At 62.2% G+C, this 20,933-nt stretch overlaps 1 protein-coding gene across 1 annotated transcript in view; it reads left to right on the top strand.

The window, feature by feature from the left end:
- TIAM1 (TIAM Rac1 associated GEF 1) overlaps positions 1-20,933 on the top strand; it is a gene marked incomplete at its 3' end in the record, with an annotated part of 73,415 nt that overhangs the window by 49,988 nt on the left and 2,494 nt on the right. The window contains exons 13-19 of the mRNA XM_079767249.1: positions 1,395-1,481; positions 2,706-2,930; positions 6,851-6,954; positions 16,655-16,834; positions 18,432-18,500; positions 18,735-18,860; positions 20,347-20,565. Coding sequence (XP_079623375.1) covers positions 1,395-1,481; positions 2,706-2,930; positions 6,851-6,954; positions 16,655-16,834; positions 18,432-18,500; positions 18,735-18,860; positions 20,347-20,565 — 1,010 coding nt within the window. The remainder of the gene's footprint in view (positions 1-1,394; positions 1,482-2,705; positions 2,931-6,850; positions 6,955-16,654; positions 16,835-18,431; positions 18,501-18,734; positions 18,861-20,346; positions 20,566-20,933) is intronic.

Raw genomic sequence — 20,933 nt, 5'->3', positions numbered from 1 at the left:
ACATGGGAACAAGCTGGAGTTAGAAACTGCTGTGAGGATGGCGTTCAGAGTCAGAGGACAAAATGAGATCGCTGCGCCCCGGCTGCTGTGGTCGTTGGTTGAAAGGCGTCCCGTGCACCGAGAGGTCCCGGTTCGATTCAGGTCCAGGGCACAGGCCCGGCTCGCGGGCTGGATCCCCGTAGGGGGTGTGCAGGAGGCAGCAGATCGAAGTTTCTCTCTCTCTCTCAAATCAAGAAAAACACGTGTTTTTAAAAAAATGAGGTCGTCGGAACACCCTAAGGGCGTGGCCTCCGTTCTCCATCTGAGGGATTCCGATACCTCGTGGGCGGCTGTGGTCGCCGCCGCGTGTGGGCGCTGTTCCAGGACCTGCGAACAAAACAGGCATGCTGGTTATGACTCGGCTGAGCCTCTCGGGGGCTCTCTGGGCGGCCTGCCGTTAGTTCTGTTTTGCTTCTCGCTTCTGTGGGAGCCGCTGGCTCTGCCGGCCCTCAGCCAGGCTCTGCCTGACGATGCTCCCCTGAGCCGGGGCTGTGTCCGCATCGTGGCGGCTTCCGTTCCACGCAGTCCCCTTTGCACAGTCCTTCCAAGTCTCTGTCCCAAGGGAACGCGTGGGTCCTGGGCTCCCCTTGGCCAGGCTTGGGAGCCCCAGGCCCCCTCAGCACTCGGTATTCTGGGGCGTCTCCCGCCCTTTTCCCCGAAGGGTCAGCCACGCCCAGGGTTGGCCACGAGTGGCTCTGAGCTCAGGACCCCGGCCACGGAAGGCTCACCTGACACACGTGGCGTGTGAGACCAGCGGGTTCGGTGTGAGGCTGGTCTGAAGGGAGTGGCCGCTGGAAGCTCTTTGCAGAGTTTGAATGATGAGAGCCGTGTCTGCGGGCAGCACGTGGGGTCGCGCACACCCCTGTGGCCTCCGTGGGGTCGCGCACACACCTGTGGCCTCCGTGGGGTCGCGCACACCCCTGTGGCCTCCGTGGGGTCGCGCACACCCCTGTGGCCTCCGTGGGGTCGCGCACACCCCTGTGGCCTCCGTGGGGTCGCGCACACACCTGTGGCCTCCGTGGGGTCGCGCACACCCCTGTGGCCTCCGTGGGGTCGCGCACACCCCTGTGGCCTCCCGGGTGAGACGCGCTGAGGGCCAGACCAGCGAGGGGAGCGAGGACTGTGCGGCGGAGGCTGAGGGGGCCGCGGCCGGCCAGGCTGGACCCGCACCCCGTCCTCCAGGGGAGGGGCAGCGTGTGCAGAGCGAGGGCCCGGAGTCAGTGTTGTGGGTAGTGACGTCCGTCCCCGAACGTGACTTTGCTGCTTCGTAAACGGTGAGCTGAGCGGGAAGCGCCGAGGCTCCGAACCGCACGCGTGTGCTCAGCGCCCAGGTGACCCGCTGTCTCTGCCCCCAGGGTTCTCCCTCTCCTCCGTGGAGGAGGACGGCGTCCGGAGGCTCTACGTGAGCAGCGTGAGGGACACGGGGCTGGCGGCCAAGAAAGGTGGGTCTCTGTGTGTCCTGCCTGTCTGCCTGTCTCTCTGTCTCTGCCTGCCTGCCTGTGTGTCTGCCTGTGTGTCTGCCTGTCTGCCTGCCTGCCTGTCTCTGTCTGCCTGTCTGCCTGTCTGCCTGTCTGTCTGCCTGTCTGCCTGCCTGTCTCCCTGCCTGCCTGCCTGTCTGCCTGTCTGTCTGTCTGTCTGCCTGTCTGCCTGTCTGCCTGTCTGCCTGCCTGTCTGCCTGTCTGCCTGCCTGTCTGCCTGTCTGCCTGTCTGTCTCCCTGCCTGCCTGTCTGCCTGCCTGCCTGTCTGCCTGCCTGCCTGTCTGCCTGCCTGTCTGCCTGTCTGCCTGCCTGTCTGCCTGTCTGCCTGTCTGCCTGCCTGTCTGCCTGCCTGTCTGCCTGCCTGTCTGCCTGTCTGCCTGCCTGTCTGCCTGTCTGCCTGCCTGCCTGTCTGCCTGTCTGTCTCCCTGCCTGCCTGTCTCTGTCTGCCTGCCTGCCTGCCTGCCTGTCTGCCTGCCTGCCTGTGCGCCCCGTCCCCTCGGAGAGGAGCCCCCCGCTGAGCCCCGTCCCCTCGGAGAGGAGCCCCCCCACTGAGCCCCCCGTGCCCTCGTGGGGAGCCGCCTCCACCTCTTTCTCCGCAGGGAGCCTCCTCACCAGGCCCTTCCTTCCCAGCTTTCAGGCCCTTCGTGCTCCCACCCTCTCGTACTTCTGGAACCTTCTCTCACTGACTGACGGGTGGGCCTGCCCCTGGCCGTCCGCTTCCTGTTCCCCGAGGCCCGCAGGGGGCAGCGTTCCCTCCCGCTCTCAGGCAGCCTCTGCGGGGACTTCCCACGGCCTGATGTGGTTACAGAGCACAGACAGCCGAGAGCCTCCGGGGTGCGAGCAGCAGGCCGGCCTCCCTCACCGAAGCGCCCTGCGTGCGGCCCAGGCGTTCCCCCTCGAGTCAGCGTCCTGTTCCCGAGTCGGCGTCTGTGGGGAGACGCTGGCAGGCGCTCGGGGCCCCCGGTTGGTTCAGACGTGTGTCAGGCCAGGGCAGCCAGGGCAGGGCGGGCAGACCCACGCCTGGAGCCTCCGGCCCGGGGCCTGCACCTGCTCCCCCTTCGGGGCACCGTCTGTGCGGCAGGACTTGGGGTTTGGGGTGCAGCCACCTCCCCGCCCGCCCCCCGCCCGCCCCCCGCCCCGGCTCTGCCGCGGCCTCTGTGTGAACTCAGCTTTCCTGTCGCGTTGCAGGCCTGAAGGTGGGGGATGAGGTTCTCGAGATCAACAGTCGCGTGGCCGCCACCCTGAGCTCCGCGGCCCTCAGGGACGTCCTCGCACAGCCCAGCCTGGGCCTCCTCGTGCGGACGCGCCCCGAGCCGGAGGGGGGCGCCCTGCTGCTGGGGAGCCCGCCCCACCGTGCCGACGGCCCCGCCGAGCCCGGCCAGAGCCCCCTCGCCTTCCTCGCCGGCAGCCCAGGTAAGGCTGCCACCTGCGGCGTGTGGCCCCGTGCGGAGCTGGGGTGCCCACGACGGGCCCTGCTCTCCGTGCCTCGGGGACGGGGTGTGGGGGAGGGGCTGGCGGGGCTCCTGTTCCTGGGGGGAAGGTTTGCTGCACACCTGCCTGCCCCCCGTGAGGGCTTCCCCGCTGTCCCGGTCGTTGGGAGAAAGACGAGTGGGAGAGGCCGCCGCTCGGGGCTGTGGACAGAGACAGGGACACGGAATCCAGGAGTCACGGGAGGTGCTGGGCTGTGAGTCCACGTCCCACTGTCCACGTCCCAGCCCAGTCGCTGCGTCCGCTCCTGAGCGACAGGACGCGATGCCCGAGTGGACGGGGCTCCGAGCTCTTGTTGGTCCTTTTTCTTTTTTTTTAAGTTTTTTAAAAAATATATATTTTATTGATTTTTTACAGAGAGGAAGGGAGAGGGAGAGAGAGTCAGAAACATCGATGAGAGAGAAACATCAATCAGCTGCCTCCTGCACACCTCCCACCGGGGATGTGCCCACAACAAGGCACATGCCCTTGACCGGAATTGAACCCGGGACCCTTCAGTCCGCAGGCCGATGCTCTATCCACTGAGCCACACCGGCCAGGGCTGGTCCTCCTGTCTCTTGGGCTCTTTGCTGCAGAGTCCCCACGGGGTGAGCCCCCTGCTCTGCATCCCCGGGCGCCCAGAGGCGCCTGCAAGGACCCTGTCCCAGCACCGACCCCTCCAGGTGTGTCTGAGTGCGGCCTGCCCCCCCCCCCCCCCGGCCTGTCTGCTTCTGGGGGATCCCCGGTGATAGGGTCCCCACCACCCAGGTCTGGGTTGGGCTCCATTTCGTAGGCTGGGGTTTTGAATTTATTTTCTTTTAAAAACTTGGGCTAAAGAAAAAAGTCTTCAGTTTCAAAGTCTGCGTGCAGGCGGCACCCGTGGGCGAGCAGGGACCTCGTGTTTCCTTCAGGCTCAGGGGGGGGCGCTTTTTACTGCTGAAGGCCTTGGCCTGCACCCGTGAGGTCACTGTCGCGCCCACCGGCCAATCAGGACGTGACTCCCTGAGCCCTGCACCTTTAACTGTAGGGCCGGGACCACGGCGCTGTTCCTCCCTGTGACCACAAGGTGGCAGGCGCGACCCGGAGCCCTCGGCTGGGACAGGTGCCGGGGCTGTAATGACCATGGAGGGCTGTTAGGTTCTGCCTTCCAGGGTTTGCTGAAGTCGGGGGTCAGGCCGCAGGCAGAGGGGGCGTCTCCCCGGTTTCCCTGCCTGAGCTCCCGGGGCTCCTGGGTTGGGAGCAGAGGTTGGCTGACCGACCGGGTGGCCGGTCCGGCCTGGGGCGTGTTCTTTGGTCAACAGTCTGATTGGAACCCGGTCCTGGGCCCCTTTCCCACGACGCCGGCCGGTGGAGGGGCTGTGACGGGGGCTCCTGTCTGCAGTGACAGACGGACCGGCCCTTTGCGGCCGAGCTCGCTGACCCCATGCCACTGCGACTCAGTGGTCCCCAAGCCGTTCCTGTGGAGAGGACACGTGTTAGTGTGTCTTACCTTTAAAAATTGTGTGCATGTGCTTTGCAACTTTAAATTTTTTACTAAAGTTTAAAAGTATATATATTTATTGATTCCAGAGAGGAAGGGAGAGGGAGAGAGAAACATCAGTGGTGAGAGAGAATCATGGATCGGCTGCCCCCTGCACGCCCCCTACTGGGGATCGAGCCCACAACCCGGGCCTGTGCCCTGACCGGGAATCAAACCGTGGCCTCCTGGTTCGTAGGTCGATGCTTAACCACTGAGCAACACCGGCTGGGCGCAAATTTCTTTATTACATTTTTAAAAATAAAGAATGCATTTCTGTGTAGGTACCTGTTTTAGGAATATGTGCGTGGCCATAGACCCCATGTGTTACATGCCGGAGTTTTAAAATTAACCGCTGGCCTTCCTGTCCTCGTCCCGTTACCTCCTCCGGACAGACAGACCGGTGTGGGTGGGCTTTTTCTCCAGTTCAGTGACTGGCTGACTGGGGTACCCACCGTGCGCTGGCACGCACACTGCCGTGCCGGGCTTGTCTGTAACCGCTTCGTCGTTAACACTGCCCTGGTCCAGCCCCTTCGAACCGAGCCTGCCGGGCCCACCAGGCCATCGGGCGTCAGGAATGCAGCACGCAGGGGGTTCTCGTAGGTCCTGTGGCCTCACCTGAATCAGTCGGTTCTGGAGGAGTTCTCCGTGCTCAGGAGGGTGGGCGTGGGGAAGCGACCGCCCGGGTCTCCCTCTGCCTTCTCGCTGCCGTTCCGGGTCCCCGTTGACCGAGAGAGATGGAAGGGCGGGTGCGTGCACAGGATGGGGCAGCAGAGGGAGGCTCCGCGCTGAGGCAGCTCTGGGGCCTGCAGACGCCGGCCGCCCTGCGCAGGAGGCAGCAGCGGGAACAGCACGCGGGCGCACCTGGCGGGTGTGCAGCGCCAGGGAGACGAAGGGGGGCAGTGAGGTTTGACGGGGGCCCCCTTCAGGGCCCTCACGGTCGGCAGCTTGGCGGAGGGAGGGTCCTGGGTACCCCAAGCGCCCCGAGCCTGGCGGGAGCTCCCCGCGGCCACCCCGTCGACAGGGCGGAGCTCACAGGCTCGGCCGTCCTCCGGAGCCCAGTCTGGTGCGTGTGATCCGCGCTCGGCGGGGCTGTGACCCAGAAGCGCCGCTGGGACGGGCAGGCTCTGCCCTGGAACCCGAGGCCGCTCCGTTTTTCTTCCTGGAGGATCTTTCCCAGGGATTTCTTTTCTTCTTTTTTTCTTTTTAAAGAGAGGAAGGGCCCTGGCCGGTGTGGCTCAGTGGATAGAGCGTCGGCCTGCGGACTGAAGGGTCCCAGTTTTGATTCTGATCAAGGACACAGGCCTGGGTTGTGGGCACAAAGCCAGTGTGGGGTGTGCAGGAGGGAGCCGATCAGTGATTCTTATCATTGTTGTTTCTCTCTCTCTCTCTCCCTCTCCCTCTCCCTCTCCCTTCCTCTCTGAAATCAATAATAATAATAAAAAAAAAGAGTGGAAGGGTGTTGGTGGGGAGAGACAGAGAGAGAGAAGCATCGCTCTGAGAGAGACACGTCGATTGGCTGCCTCCCCGACGTGCCCCGCCCTGGGCCAGGAGGGGGCCAGTAACCAGGTACGTGCTTCTGACCAGGAATTGAACCCATGACCCTTTGGTGCGCAGGCGGGCGCTCTAACCACTTAGCAGCACGGGCCAGGCTCCCTTTTGCTCTCACTGCCGTCTCCGCTCAGCCTGCAGCCAGCAAGTTGTCCGATGAGTTTATGAGTCGCACCCACCGAGAGCACCTCCTTCCCAGGTGGGAGGGGGTGAGGCTCAGTCCCAGGCGCGGGGGTGGGGGGGCACAGCTGGGCAGTCCTGAAACTCCTGGTGATTCTAACGCTCAGCCGGGATGGGGCCACAACCCAGGCCACCAGCTACTCTCAGAGCTTCAGCATATGGATTTGGGGGGCCATAACTATTATTATGTTCCACTAGAGGCCCGGTGCATGAAAATTCGTGCACAGGGTGGGGGGGTGTCCCTTAGCCCTGGCCTGCACCCTCTTGTAGTCCGGGAGCCCTTGGGGGATGTCCGAATGACGGCTTAGGCTCCCCCCCCACCCCATCACCGTCCCCTCCCTCTGCCCGGCGCCTCCTGCTCGCTGGCCCTGCCGCCTGCCCACCTGTAGTTCCTCGTCCGGTCGACTTGCATGTTAGGCTTTTGTTATACAGGATAAATAGTGAGAACACGCTGTCCTGTTAAACGGTGATGGCAGCACCAACACAGATAACGAGCACGCATCCCGAGCCGAGGGCGTGGAGCTGATACGTTCTCTCCGGGAGCGTTCTCCTGCCCCTCACGGGCTGGCTGCGGGGTCACTGTCCCGTCCCCCCACGTCCATTCTGCTTCGTCCTGCAGGGCCCAGCCTGGGCGGTGCTCAGGGCAGCGGCGTGGATCTCGCCCCCGAGGAGGCCGAGGGGCTGGACCCCGAGTCCTCGGATGACACGGACCACAGCGGCCAGGTGAGAGCTTTTCATTTACCTCCCGCCCCGTCCCGGCCCCCGCGCCCCGGCCCCGGCGCCCCGGCCACCTCGTCCCGGCCACCTCGTCCCGGCCCCACGTCCCGGCCCCCGCGCCCTGGCCCCCGCGCCCTGGCCCCCGCGCCCCGGCCCCCGCGTCCTGGCCCCCGCGTCAGCTAGATGAGGCGGACACCCTCTCCCCGGGGCCCGGGAGTCTCACGTGGGAGATGTCGCTAAATAATATTCAAACCCAAAGGCAGCCTCGCTGACAGGCCCGGGGGCAGGAGGGCGGGCGCAGAGGTCACTGGTGAAGCCGACTCGTCCCCTGTGGACGGGACATGGCCTCTTGCCGTGCGGTGGGTCAGCTTCGTGTCTGTGATGCGTGGTTTCTGCTGTGAGCTTCTGCACCTCGTGCTCAGCTTTGGTTAGAAGTGAGCCTCTTGCCCGGCGGCGTGGCTCCGGGGTTGAGCATCGACCTAGGAACCAGGAGGTCAGGGTTCGATTCCCGGTCAGGGCACAGGCCCGGGTTGTGGGCTCGATCCCCAGTGTGGGGCGTGTCAATCTCTCTTTCCTCTCTCTTTCTCTCTGAAATCAATAAAAACATTTATAAAATAAAAATAAAAAAGGGTTGGTATTTCTAACATGCTGCTACTAGTCATTCATGCTGAAGATAAATAAATAAATAAATAATAAAGTAGTTTTAAGATTTATAAGCTTAATATTTGTGGACTGAAAGGCTTTTGTGGTTGATTATTAATAAAACAGATGAATGGGATATGCATTTCACTTAAAGCTCCCTTCCCCTGAAAGATTTTGTTGCCCTGGCCAGTTTGGCTCAGTGGATAGAGCGGCAGTTGCAGACTGAAGGGTCCCAGGTTCGATTCCGGCCAAGGGCACATGCCCGGGTTGCGGGCTTGATCCCCAGTTGGGAGCATGCAGGAGGCAGCCGATCAATGATTCTTTCTCATCACTGATGTTTCTATCTCTCTTTCCCTCTCCCTTCCTCTCTGAAATCAATAAAAATCTATAATAATAAAAGCTTAATATGCTAATTAGACTGGACAGCTGAACGTCCTTCTGGACGACCTTCCGGACGAAGCCAGGGCTACGAGGGCCGAGCTCCTTGCACGAACCTCGTGCATTGGGCCTCTAGTATTTTATAAAAAAAGAATTTGCTGAAGGTTAAGCCGTGGCCCTTACTTTTACTGCTGTTTGTGGGGCAGGGCCAGTGGCTTTCTAGAGAAACAGATATTTCCGTGCCGAGAGGAGGCATTTGGAAGGTGTTTATGTCGTTATTTTGTTACTGAGACTAAAAAGGCGAGTTCTGGATTTCCATCGTGGGCGAGGGGCGCAGCTCTGCTTCCTGTCCCGGCCGCCGTTACTGCGAGTTCGTTCTGACGTGGTCCTTTCACTCCCTGCCAGCGCCCGGGCGCCTGCCCGGTGGGTTTTGAGCTTGTTTCCGTTTTAAATGCCGTGAGTCATGAGGCCGGGGGAGCAGGAAGGAAGAGGCCCAGGGTCTGTCGCCGACCCCGGGCGTCCGTCTGACTTCACGGTTCTTTGTGCGGAAAAGGGGGTGCTGAGACGCCCCGGACGCACCGGTCGGAGGTGGAACGGCCGCTGTCCCGCGCCCTGCAGAGTGTCGGGTGTGGCTGAGGGTGGGCGAGGTCTCAGACGTTGGAGGATCTGACGGGACGGGTTCTTACTCCTTTCCCCGGGCCGGGCGCGCCGTGGGTTCCGCACTCCTTAGCTGTGTTTACTCAGAGTTTATCTTTATTTGGTTATTTTGTCACGCAGCCCAAGTCCCATAACTAAAGTCGCCTTTGGTGAATGAAATTTCTCGCTTAGGATATTTGGAAGCAAAAGCTTTACATTGAGCCACGGAGTCTTGGAGACGGGGCCCCAACTATGTGTTACTAATAAGTAAGGAGCCGGCTTGTGTGCCCAGTGGGTGGAGCGTCGGCCCATGGACCAAGAGGTCCCGGTTCGATTCCCGGTCAGGGCACAGGCCCGGGTTGTGGGCTTGATCCCCAGTGTGAGTGTGCAGGAGGCAGCCCATCCATGATTCTCTCTAACCACGGATGCTTCTCTCTCTCTCCCCTTCTCCCTCCCTCTCTGTCTAAAATTCAGTAAAGTATCTATAATAATAAAAGCGTAATATGCTAATTAGACTGGACATCCTTCCAGACAACCTTCCAGATGAAGCCAGGGCTGCGAGGGAAGCCGGGTCCCGGGTGCCAGAGGGAAGCCGGGTCCCGGGTGCCAGAGGGAAGCCGGGTCCCGGGTGCCAGAGGGAAGCCGGGTCCCGGGTGCCAGAGGGAAGCCGGGTCCCGGGTGCCAGAGGGAAGCCCGGGTCCCGGGTGCCAGAGGGAAGCCGGGTCCCGGGTGCCAGAGGGAAGCCCGGGTCCCGGGTGCCAGAGGGAAGCCCGGTCCCGGGTGCCAGAGGGAAGCCGGGTCCCGGGTGCCAGAGGGAAGCCCGGGTCCCGGGTGCCAGAGGGAAGCCCGGGTCCCGGGTGCCAGAGGGAAGCCCGGGTCCCGGGTGCCAGAGGGAAGCCCGGTCCCGGGTGCCAGAGGGAAGTCCGGGTCCCGGGCGCCTGCAGCCTGGGGAAGGAAGGCTATTCTTGCGTGAATTCCGTGCATTGGGCCTCCAGCTAAAAAACAAATATTAAACGAGATGAATACTGTTTAGTGCCTTGTATGTAGGGGGCACTGTTCCATGGTAGCCTGCTCATCCCCCCAATACCCCTGAGGGGAAGATACTGTTATTCCCTCTGTTTATAGAGGACAATATTGGAACAGAGAAGTTAAGCAACTTATTGGAGCTCACACAGCTCTGAGGTGGCAAACCAGGCCTTGTGTGTTAACTGCTTTTCAAAACTGCCCTCTGGCCGGACGGCTGAGGTCTGGTGGTGCAACCAGGTTTCTGAGAAGGAAGGAATCATTAGCCAGTGGCTGAGAGCCCATGGCGATGAGGGCTCAGTAAGTGCTCAACTCTCTTCCCAAGGCCTAAGCTTTCCAGGTCTTTTTTTATGATTTAAACAGCGCGTGCACAGCTTACCTTTCTTGATTAGGGTTAAATAGTTTTTTGATGAGTCTCATATCAGTGTATAATTTTTCTTGAGAATAAAGTGAAAACTTTTGCGTATGAGCTGCCCAGGTATGGAAGGGTGATCTTGAATGCAGCAGGTTGGGTGTAGAAATGAATAAATAATAGAAACCAATCCTATATAATTAAAGGCTAATATGCAAATTGACCCTAAGGGCGGAACGACCAGGAAGGACGGGTCCCTATGACGTGCACTGACCACCAGGGGGAGCTCCGCTCAGCCACAAGCCGGGCTGACGGCTGCGAGCGCAGCAGCAGTGGCTGGAGCCTCTCCCACCTCCTCGGCAGCGCTAAGGATGCCTGACTGCGGCTTAGGCCGGCTTCCTGGGTAGCAGGCTGACATCCCCTGAGGGCTCCCGGGCTGCCAGAGGGATGTCTGACTGCCAGCTTAGGCACGATCCCCCGGGGAGCGGGCCTAAGCCAGCAGGTGGCCATCCCCCGAGGGGTCCCGATTGTGAGAGGGTGCTGGCTAGGCTGAGGGACCCCCCCACCCCCGGAGTGCATGAATTTCCGTGCACCGGGCCTCTAGTAAACATATAAATGAAATAAAACCATCATTTTTCATCCTGGCTAAATATGTGACAGCTGTTGATTTAATATTTTTTGCTGTTTTTCCTAAATGAATTGTTTTAAGAAATATTGGGCAGGATAAAGAGAAGGCGTGTTGGAATTTTATATTTTTATTTTAATTTTTTGTATTGACTTTATTGGGGTGATATTGGTCAACAAAATAACATAGGGTTTAGCTGTACAATTCTTTAATATGTCATTTGTATATTGTGTTACATACAGTAACATTAAAAAGTTTAATTTTTAGAAATTTATTTATTCTTTATTATCATTATTTTATTTTTATTGTTGACATGATTACAGATGTCCCCCATTTGCCCCGGCTTGCCTACCTCCGAGAAATACTGGGCAGGATAGAGAGAATGGGTGTTGGAATTTTATGTTTTCCAGTGTTTTAGAAATAACAGTTTTTGCTCCAGGCGGCCTCTTGGGGTTGAGCACGTGGCTCATTGTGAGCTGCCGGGGCGGGTGGCTCCGCAGTGACAGGTCCTGGGGGGTGGGGCTGGCAGCCGCTCTGTGAGCACCTCCTTCCTGGCTGCTGCTCCCTCCCTCTGCTCCCAGGTTCCTCCCTCTGCTCCCAGGTTCCTGCCTCTGCTCCCAGGTTCCTCCCTCTGCTCCCAGATTCCTCCCTCTGCTCCCAGGTTCCTGCCTCTGCTCCCAGGTTCCTCCCTCTGCTCCCAGATTCCTCCCTCTGCTCCCAGGTTCCTCCCTCTGCTCCCAGGTTCCTGCCTCTGCTCCCAGATTCCTGCCTCTACTCCCAGATTCCTCCCTCTGCTCCCAGGTTCCTGCCTCTGCTCCCAGGTTCCTCCCTCTGCTCCCAGATTCCTCCCTCTGCTCCCAGGTTCCTCCCTCTGCTCCCAGGTTCCTGCCTCTGCTCCCAGATTCCTGCCTCTGCTCCCAGGTTCCTCCCTCTGCTCCCAGGTTCCTCCCTCTGCTCCCAGGTTCCTGCCTCTGCTCCCAGATTCCTGCCTCTGCTCCCAGGTTCCTCCCTCTGCTCCCAGATTCCTCCCTCTGCTCCCAGGTTCCTGCCTCTGCTCCCAGATTCCTGCCTCTGCTCCCAGATTCCTGCCTCTGCTCCCAGGTTCCTGCCTCTGCTCCCAGATTCCTGCCTCTGCTCCCAGATTCCTCCCTCTGCTCCCAGGTTCCTCCCTCTGCTCCCAGGTTCCTGCCTCTGCTCCCAGGTTCCTCCCTCTGCTCCCAGATTCCTCCCTCTGCTCCCAGGTTCCTCCCTCTGCTCCCAGGTTCCTGCCTCTGCTCCCAGATTCCTGCCTCTGCTCCCAGGTTCCTGCCTCTGCTCCCAGATTCCTGCCTCTGCTCCCAGATTCCTGCCTCTGCTCCCAGGTTCCTGCCTCTGCTCCCAGGTTCCTGCCTCTGCTCCCAGATTCCTCCCTCTGCTCCCAGGTTCCTCCCTCTGCTCCCAGGTTCCTGCCTCTGCTCCCAGATTCCTGCCTCTGCTCCCAGGTTCCTCCCTCTGCTCCCAGGTTCCTCCCTCTGATCCCAGGTTCCTCCCTCTGCTCCCAGGTTCCTGCCTCTGCTCCCAGGTTCCTGCCTCTGCTCCCAGATTCCTCCCTCTGCTCCCAGGTTCCTCCCTCTGCTCCCAGGTTCCTCCCTCTGCTCCCAGATTCCTGCCTCTGCTCCCAGGTTCCTCCCTCTGCTCCCAGATTCCTCCCTCTGCTCCCAGGTTCCTCCCTCTGCTCCCAGATTCCTGCCTCTGCTCCCAGGTTCCTCCCTCTGCTCCCAGATTCCTCCCTCTGCTCCCAGGTTCCTCCCTCTGCTCCCAGATTCCTCCCTCTGCTCCCAGGTTCCTGCCTCTGCTCCCAGGTTCCTCCCTCTGCTCCCAGGTTCCTCCCTCTGCTCCCAGATTCCTCCCTCTGCTCCCAGGTTCCTCCCTCTGCTCCCAGATTCCTCCCTCTGCTCCCAGGTTCCTGCCTCTGCTCCCAGATTCCTCCCTCTGCTCCCAGGTTCCTCCCTCTGCTCCCAGGTTCCTCCCTCTGCTCCCAGATTCCTCCCTCTGCTCCCAGGTTCCTCCCTCTGCTCCCAGGTTCCTGCCTCTGCTCCCAGGTTCCTCCCTCTGCTCCCAGGTTCCTCCCTCTGCTCCCAGGTTCCTCCCTCTGCTCCCAGATTCCTGCCTCTGCTCCCAGGTTCCTCCCTCTGCTCCCAGGTTCCTCCCTCTGCTCCCAGATTCCTCCCTCTGCTCCCAGGTTCCTGCCTCTGCTCCCAGGTTCCTCCCTCTGCTCCCAGGTTCCTCCCTCTGCTCCCAGATTCCTGCCTCTGCTCCCAGGTTCCTGCCTCTGCTCCCAGGTTCCTCCCTCTGCTCCCAGATTCCTCCCTCTGCTCCCAGGTTCCTGCCTCTGCTCCCAGGTTCCTCCCTCTGCTCCCAGGTTCTTCCCTCTGCTCCCAGATTCCTCCCTCTGCTCCCAGGTTCCTGCCTCTGCTCCCAGATTCCTCCCTCTGCTCCCAGGTTCCTCCCTCTGCTCCCAGGTTCCTCCCTCTGCTCCCAGATTCCTCCCTCTGCTCCCAGGTTCCTCCCTCTGCTCCCAGGTTCCTGCCTCTGCTCCCAGGTTCCTCCCTCTGCTCCCAGATTCCTCCCTCTGCTCCCAGGTTCCTCCCTCTGCTCCCAGGTTCCTGCCTCTGCTCCCAGATTCCTGCCTCTGCTCCCAGGTTCCTCCCTCTGCTCCCAGGTTCCTCCCTCTGATCCCAGGTTCCTCCCTCTGCTCCCAGATTCCTGCCTCTGCTCCCAGGTTCCTCCCTCTGCTCCCAGATTCCTCCCTCTGCTCCCAGGTTCCTCCCTCTGATCCCAGGTTCCTCCCTCTGCTCCCAGGTTCCTCCCTCTGCTCCCAGATTCCTCCCTCTGCTCCCAGGTTCCTGCCTCTGCTCCCAGATTCCTCCCTCTGCTCCCAGGTTCCTCCCTCTGCTCCCAGATTCCTCCCTCTGCTCCCAGGTTCCTCCCTCTGCTCCCAGATTCCTCCCTCTGCTCCCAGGTTCCTGCCTCTGCTCCCAGATTCCTCCCTCTGCTCCCAGGTTCCTCCCTCTGCTCCCAGGTTCCTCCCTCTGCTCCCAGATTCCTCCCTCTGCTCCCAGGTTCCTCCCTCTGCTCCCAGGTTCCTGCCTCTGCTCCCAGGTTCCTCCCTCTGCTCCCAGGTTCCTCCCTCTGCTCCCAGGTTCCTCCCTCTGCTCCCAGATTCCTCCCTCTGCTCCCAGGTTCCTCCCTCTGCTCCCAGGTTCCTCCCTCTGCTCCCAGGTTCCTGCCTCTGCTCCCAGGTTCCTCCCTCTGCTCCCAGGTTCCTGCCTCTGCTCCCAGGTTCCTCCCTCTGCTCCCAGGTTCCTCCCTCTGCTCCCAGGTTCCTGCCTCTGCTCCCAGGTTCCTCCCTCTGCTCCCAGGTTCCTCCCTCTGCTCCCAGATTCCTCCCTCTGCTCCCAGGTTCCTCCCTCTGCTCCCAGGTTCCTCCCTCTGCTCCCAGGTTCCTGCCTCTGCTCCCAGGTTCCTCCCTCTGCTCCCAGGTTCCTGCCTTGGAGGATGCTGGGGAGCCGGATGGCTCTGTCTGCGCCCCCCTTCCCCCCTCTTCCCGCGGTGATTTTGTTTCCGTTTAGCAAACGGTTTGGGATAATGGTCCGGACATTTTCATTCTGAAAACCCTCCTTTGCTCTTTGATCCCCATCCCGACGCCTCAGGAAGGGGCTTTGCTGACCACAGGGTTTGCGGGAAACAGGAAAACAAACTGTTAAAACCCCCCGGTGCTTGCTCTGTGGCCGGCTCCCTGCCCGGGGAGGGGTGTCCCCGAGGTGAGCGGGGCGTGTGGCGGGCGGGGCGAGCGGTCAGCTGATCCAGGGCCGCGGGAGACACGCATCTGGGAAGCGGCTCAGCTTTCGGGTTCAGCTTTGCTCCAGGTTTGCCGCCCGGTCCTCCCTCTGCCCTGTGCGGGGTGCGGGGTGCGGGGTGCGGGTGCGAGCCGGGGCCGCCCCAGCATGACCTCCCCCTGACCCGCGGAGGGCGGGGCCGTGTGCGGGCTGCGCCGGGACCCCCCCCCCACGCGTCTCCATGGCGGCGCGGGGCTGAGCCCGGCAGGTGGGGCCGCGGGGGGAGGCGCCGGGGACTGAGCACCGGGACCCGCCGTCTGTGCGCCCCTCCGCCCGGTGAGCACGGGCGCCTCGTTGGGGGGCTCCGCGGCTCCTCTCCGTGCTTTCTCGGGGCCGGGGCCTGGGGGCGAGGACGGTGGGGGGCGGGGGCGCCGGCCGGGCGCGTGAAGGTGGATTTGCCGGACCCTCCACCCGGAGCTCCCCCTGAAATGGCAGAGGTGCGCGCGTTTCCCCTCCTCCCACCCGAGGGGCCGGTGTCCCTGTGACCGTGATCGTGAGGGCTCGGCCCCAGCGGCCCTGCAGGGGGTGCCCCCCCTTCCCCCCGCCCCCCTCCAGCGGCTCCCCGTTTCCTCCGCTGGAGGAGGCGGACTGGGGGGAGGAGGAGAAGCGCTGGCTCAGGGCGGTGCCCGGGTTTGGGGGGGGGTGGGGGGGGTGGGGGGGGTCTGTGTCGTCCACCTGGGCCCGGAGCAGCTGACTTCGAGGGGGCAGCGAGGGGTCAGCGGGAAGGAGCCACCGGCCGGAAGCCAGCGGAGCCCCCGGGCTGTGTCCCCAGCGGAGCCCCCGGGCTGTGTCCGGGGCTCGGACCCGCTCGGGAGCGTCCGATGGACACACGTCGCCTTGTCCTCGCCGCCGCCGCCTCCTCCTCCTCCTCCTCCTCCTCCTCCTCCTCCTCCTCCTCCTCTCGCTCAGGGAGGCCGGGCACCGGCGGGATGGGGCCTCCGGAAAGGCTGTCAGATTGTGGGTCAGGCCCCTCTGCGCGGTGGGGTGCTCACCTGGGGCCTCAAAGGGCCGGTTTTAGATCTGAGCTCACGGGGGCGGGAGGGGCCTTGTGGCCGCAGCGCGGGCAGCGTCCAGCCGGGCAGCGGGCAGCGTCCAGCCGGGCAGCGGGCAGCGTCCAGCCGGGCAGCGTCCAGCCGGGCAGCGGGCAGCGTCCAGCCGGGCAGCGGGCAGCGTCCAGCCGGGCAGCAGGCAGCGGTCCCTTTGTGCTGCCGTCTCATCTGGGACAGCGTGGCTTCAGGGACACTGCGCCCCATTTCCTCCCGCCGAGTTCTGCCGTGTCGCTGGGCTTGTTCTCGGTCCGGACAGGACAGCTCAGCACCAGGAGAGCGGCCCGACTGACCGCTCGTCCCTCCCGCTGGGGGAGCCGGCTCCTCCCCGCCACCCTTCACTGCTTGTGCCCTGCTGTGTGCCCGCCCCTCCCGGGACGTCGGCTGGGGGGCGGGTGCGTGCAGAGCCCCCAGGGCAGTGCCGTCCGGTGGGGATGACCAGGACGCCAGGTGGCCTCAGTGCTGGGCGGGGACGGCCGTGCTGGCGTCCGCATCCGAGGTCACGGCCTTGCCAGGCTCCGTGGGGGAGGCCCGATGGGGATGGAGTTGGATGTCCTCTGGCCACAATATGGTTATTGATTTCAGAGGGAGGGAGAGAGGGAGAGAGAGAAACGTCAATGATGAGAGAATCATTGATGGGCTGCCTCCTGCACGCCCCACACTGGGGATCGAGCCTGAAACCTGGGCCTGTGCCCTGACCGGGATTCGAACCCAGGACCTTTGGTGCCTGGGACGATGCTCAACCACGGAGCCACGCCGACCGGGGGCCAGTGAGAGCTTTAAGTCGCGTGGCTTGCGGGCCGCCCCAGAGGTTCTGGTTGGCTGATCCGGAGGCAGCTCTGGGCGCCGGGAGGCTCACAGGCCCCGTGCACCCAGCCTGACCCGGCGGAGACCTCGGGTCCCGGGTGTCACGGCCCACCATTGGGAAGCTGTTTCTGCAGCTGGAGAAGTTGGAATCTTAGCATCCTAACGTCCTAAAGGTCCACCCGGATGGTCCCAGGCCGGGCAGTTCGTGAGCCCGGGGGTGGGGGGTGGGGGGAGGGGGGACATGGGAGGGACAGAGGTCAGACAGGTCGCTCCGCATGCCGCTGCCCTCACCTGCCCGCTTCCCGCCTGTGCTCTGGAGAGCACGGAACAGGGGGCGGTGTGCTGCCGCAGTCCGCGCGAGATGAACCCCAGCGACCCCAGCCCGAGCCCCCAGGACCCCGGCGGGCCGCAGCCAGCCACCACGCGGCAGCTCACGGACGCCGACAAGCTGCGCAAGGTCATCTGTGAGCTGCTGGGGACGGAGCGCACCTACGTGAAGGTGAGTGTTCCCCCCCCCCCCCCGCCCGTCTGCCCCCCCACCCCCGTTTCCACCGTCTCACCAACGGCAAAGCCAGGTCACAGACCAAGCCGACCTCGGCCTCCCCCGTAGACGGTGGCCTTCATCCCAAACGCGAAGGTTTCCTTTTGTGTTTTAAGGGGGCACAGCAGATCCTACAGCAATTCCCTGCGGTATCAGGGCGGGGCCACGGCAGGTCACAGCTGCTCCTATGGAACCACACAATCACCCTTTGTAATAAAACCCTAATGTGCAAATTGACCGAACAGGGGAACGACCGGTCGCCATGACGCTCACTGACCACCAAGGGGCAGACGCTCAACACAGGAGCTGCCCCTGGTGGTCAGTGTGCTCCAACGGGGAGCGCGGCTCAGCCAGAAGCCGGGCTCACGGCTGGCGAGCGCAGCGGCGGTGGTGGGAGCCTCTGCTGCCTCCGTGGCAGTGCTAAGGACCCCCGGGGGGATGTCTGACTGCCGGCTTGGAGCGGGCCTAAGCTGGCAGTCAGACATCCCCCAGGGGGTCCTGGACTGCGAGAGGGCACAGGCCGGGCTGAGGGACCCGTCCCCCCCCCAGCATGCCCTCAGTGCATGAATGTTGTGCACCGGCCTCTAGTTCATAAATAAAATACACGAAGACACTCTGTGCTTCCAGTGCTCACAGCTGTAACCCGGCCTTTGTCCCTCCCTGTCTGCCCCGACTGAGAAAGGAGCTGGTGCTGAGCACACGTGTGGCCTTTGACCTTTGAGTCGGGAACGCTGCTGAGCTGGTAGACAGTGGGATTCAGTTTTGGAAAAGTTTACCTTCAGACGCTAACCTGAGTCTCGCAGTGTGATCACTGGTTCTGACGTTCAGTTCTCTTATCATACGTGTAGCGACAGCATTTCCAACAGTTCCCGTAACTGTAATGATGACATGTTCCTACATAGAATGTATTTATAGTTAGTTACGCATTACAACAGCATGATCTGTCTTCAACGATCCGTGTCTTTATTTGTTTGTTAATCCTCCTCCGAGGATATTTTTCCATTGATTTTAGAGGGAGTGGGAGGGAGAGGGAAAGACAGAGAGAAACATCGATGTGAGAGAAGCACAATGATTGGTTACCTCCTGAATGTGCCCCAGCCAGGGCCCAGGTCAGGGAGGAGCCTGCAACCAAGGTACATGCCCTTGACCGGAATCGAACCCGGGACCCTTCGGTCTGCAGGCTGATGCTCTATCCACTGAGCCAAACTGGCTAGGGCCGTTTTAATCTTTCAATCAAGGGTCAGCCAGTTGTGGCCCTCGGGCCCAGGCCAGCCCTCTGCCTGCTTTTACTAATAAAGTTTTATTGGAACACAGCCCGTTCACGTGTCACCTGCCCCTTTCCTGTTACAGCTGCCACCTGAGCAGCTGGGACCCGGACGGAGCCACGTGGCTGCAAAGCCGGACGCGTTTGCAGAAAAGCGCGCTCGCTCCTTTAATTAGCACCTTCGTGGCCTAAAGACTGGACCGCGGGCTCCTGGGACAGAACGGGGTTTTCCCCTTTGGGTTCTTTGTAGACGTTTAGACTCTGTTAACGAGACATTCTTTCACCCTGAAGGACTTAAACTGTCTCATGGAGAGATACCTGCGGCCTCTTCAGAAGGAAACGTTTCTCACCCAAGATGAGGTACAGCGACCGCAGCTCGCCTGGGCGGGGAGGGCGCGAGTGGGGTGACCGAGCCTCTCAGACCCTTTAACGGTACCAAAAAGGTCAGATCATTGCACCCGAGAGGAAGGGCCCGCCCCTGGGGGGACCGTTGTCTTCATCCTGAGGATCGACAGGAAGATGCTGACGTCAGAAGCGAGTCCTTCTGAGCTCGAACGAGAAAGACGATGTCGGTTACACTCTTTCGTTTTCCAGCTTGACGTGCTCTTTGGGAATTTAACCGAAATGGTGGAGTTTCAAGTAGAATTCCTTAAAACTCTAGAAGATGGAGTGAGACTAGTCCCGGATTTGGAAAAGCTTGAGAGAGTGGATCAGTTTAAGGTCAGTCAGTCCCCGGAGGGTAAAGCTGCCCCGGGCCTCAGGCAGGGGCGGGGCGGGCGGGCCTGGGAAGGTGGAGGCGGAAAGTAAAGTAGAGAGGAGACCACGCTGGGCCTCGCCTGCCGGTTACGTGGGTTCCTAAGCAACCGTTGTTGTTGTTGTTGTTGTTGTAAGTAGCCGGTCTGTCCCAATTCCCGCCACGTTCACTCGCCAAACTACATGTTGGGAACCAGTTCCTCACTCACATCCACACCGTAATTTTTTGCCCGAGTGAGTGGCATCTCTCTCGAATAAGACCAGCTCACCTGAAACTACAGCACACGCGTGTCCAGCTCGCGGCTGGCGGGCCGTATGCGAGGCCGCGAGTGTAACATGTGAGGCTGCATGCGAGGCCGCGAGTGTGACATGCGAGGCCGCGAGTGTGACATGTGAGGCTGCATGCGAGGCCGCGAGTGAGACGTGTGACATGTGACATGTGTGTATGGAAGGCCTCTCTGAGGCCTGCTTGCCCCACTGGAAGCCGGCCTTGATGGTCCTGCCAGGAGCTGGTGAGGAGGCTCAGTCTGCCTTTTCCGAACGCACCGTGTTTCTCATTCACACCCCACGCCCCACACAGGCCCTTCAATCACCGGCTGCCCGGCCGCGTGGCTCGGGGGCTGAGCATCGACCCATGAACCAGGAGGTCGCGGTTCGATACCCGGTCAGGGCACAGGCCCGGGCTGCGGGCTCGATCCCCAGTGTGGGGCGTGCAGGAGGCAGCCGATCGATGACTCTCATTGTTGATGTCTCTCTCTCTCCCTCTCCCTTCCTCTCTGAAATCAGTAAAAATACATTTAAAAACACAAGTAACACTGGCCCAGAGAACTGGCATCCGCGCTGTAATTCCCGAAAAGGCCAAACCCAAAGCCCGTCACCCGAATGGGCGAGCCCACGTGCTCTGGGGGGCAGTCAGGCCACCAGCAGCTGAGGAGGAAGCTGGGACGGGTGGCCGATGCTGGGACGGGTGGCCGATGCTGGGACGGGGTGGCCGATGCTGGGACGGGGTGGCCGATGCTGGGACGGGGTGGCCGATGCTGGGACGGGGTGGCCGATGCTGGGACGGGGTGGCCGATGCTGGGACGGGTGGGCCGATGCTGGGACGGGGTGGCCGATGCTGGGACGGGGTGGCCGATGCTGGGACGGGGTGGCCGATGCTGGACGGGTGGCCGATGCTGGGGCGGGGTGGCCGATGCTGGGACGGGGTGGCCGATGCTGGACGGGGTGGCCGATGCTGGGACGGGTGGCCGATGCTGGGACGGGGTGGCCGATGCTGGGACGGGGTGGCCGATGCTGGGACGGGGTGGCCGATGCTGGGACGGGTGGCCGATGCTGGGGCGGGGTGGCCGATGCTGGGACGGGGTGGCCGATGCTGGGCGGGCGGCCCGGCGGTGGGGGTGCCGGGACAGCCAGGCGAGCGGACGGGAACTGACCGCTTCCCCGTTGAATCCAGAAAGTGCTCTTCTCCCTCGGCGGCTCCTTCCTGTACTACGCCGACCGCTTCAAGCTGTACAGCGCCTTCTGCGCCAGCCACACCGAGGTGCCCAAGGTCCTGGTGAAAGGTAGGCCGCGAGGGCGGGCGGGCGGCCGGGGCGGGAGCGCTGGGACAGAGCGAGGGGTCATCGAGGTGGAGCTGACGCTCCGACAGCGCGGAGGCCCTGAGAAAGGACAGGCGCGGAGGCGGGGTCAGCGGGGGTCAGCGGGGTCAGCAGGGTCAGCGTCCTGACAATGAGCGTTGTCTGAGCTGTTTGGTCCGGAATTGGTGGGTCACGGCAGTTCTGCGGAAAAGACCGGGCTTAGAAATTCCCCCCTTTTTCCCATTCTGCGGCCCCTCCTCCCTCGCCGGCCTCTGCTCCGAGGCTGTGCTGTGGCCTGTCCGTCCGCACTGTGGCGCAGTTCCTCCGGAAACGCGGCTGCAGCGCCGTGTGCACAGAACGGAGGCTGTCACAGCCCCCCCCCCCCCCCCCCCCCGTGGCCCGGGAGCGGGCATCTGAGGTCCCCACAGGGCGGTTTGCTGCGCCTTCACCGGAGGGGGTTGGT

Source organism: Cnephaeus nilssonii (genome assembly GCF_951640355.1).
Source record: "Cnephaeus nilssonii genome assembly, chromosome: 3".
NCBI classification, from domain to species: Eukaryota; Metazoa; Chordata; class Mammalia; order Chiroptera; family Vespertilionidae; genus Cnephaeus; species Cnephaeus nilssonii.
Note: the sequence above shows the minus strand (reverse complement) of the source record. Positions and strands in the feature narration are given on the sequence as shown.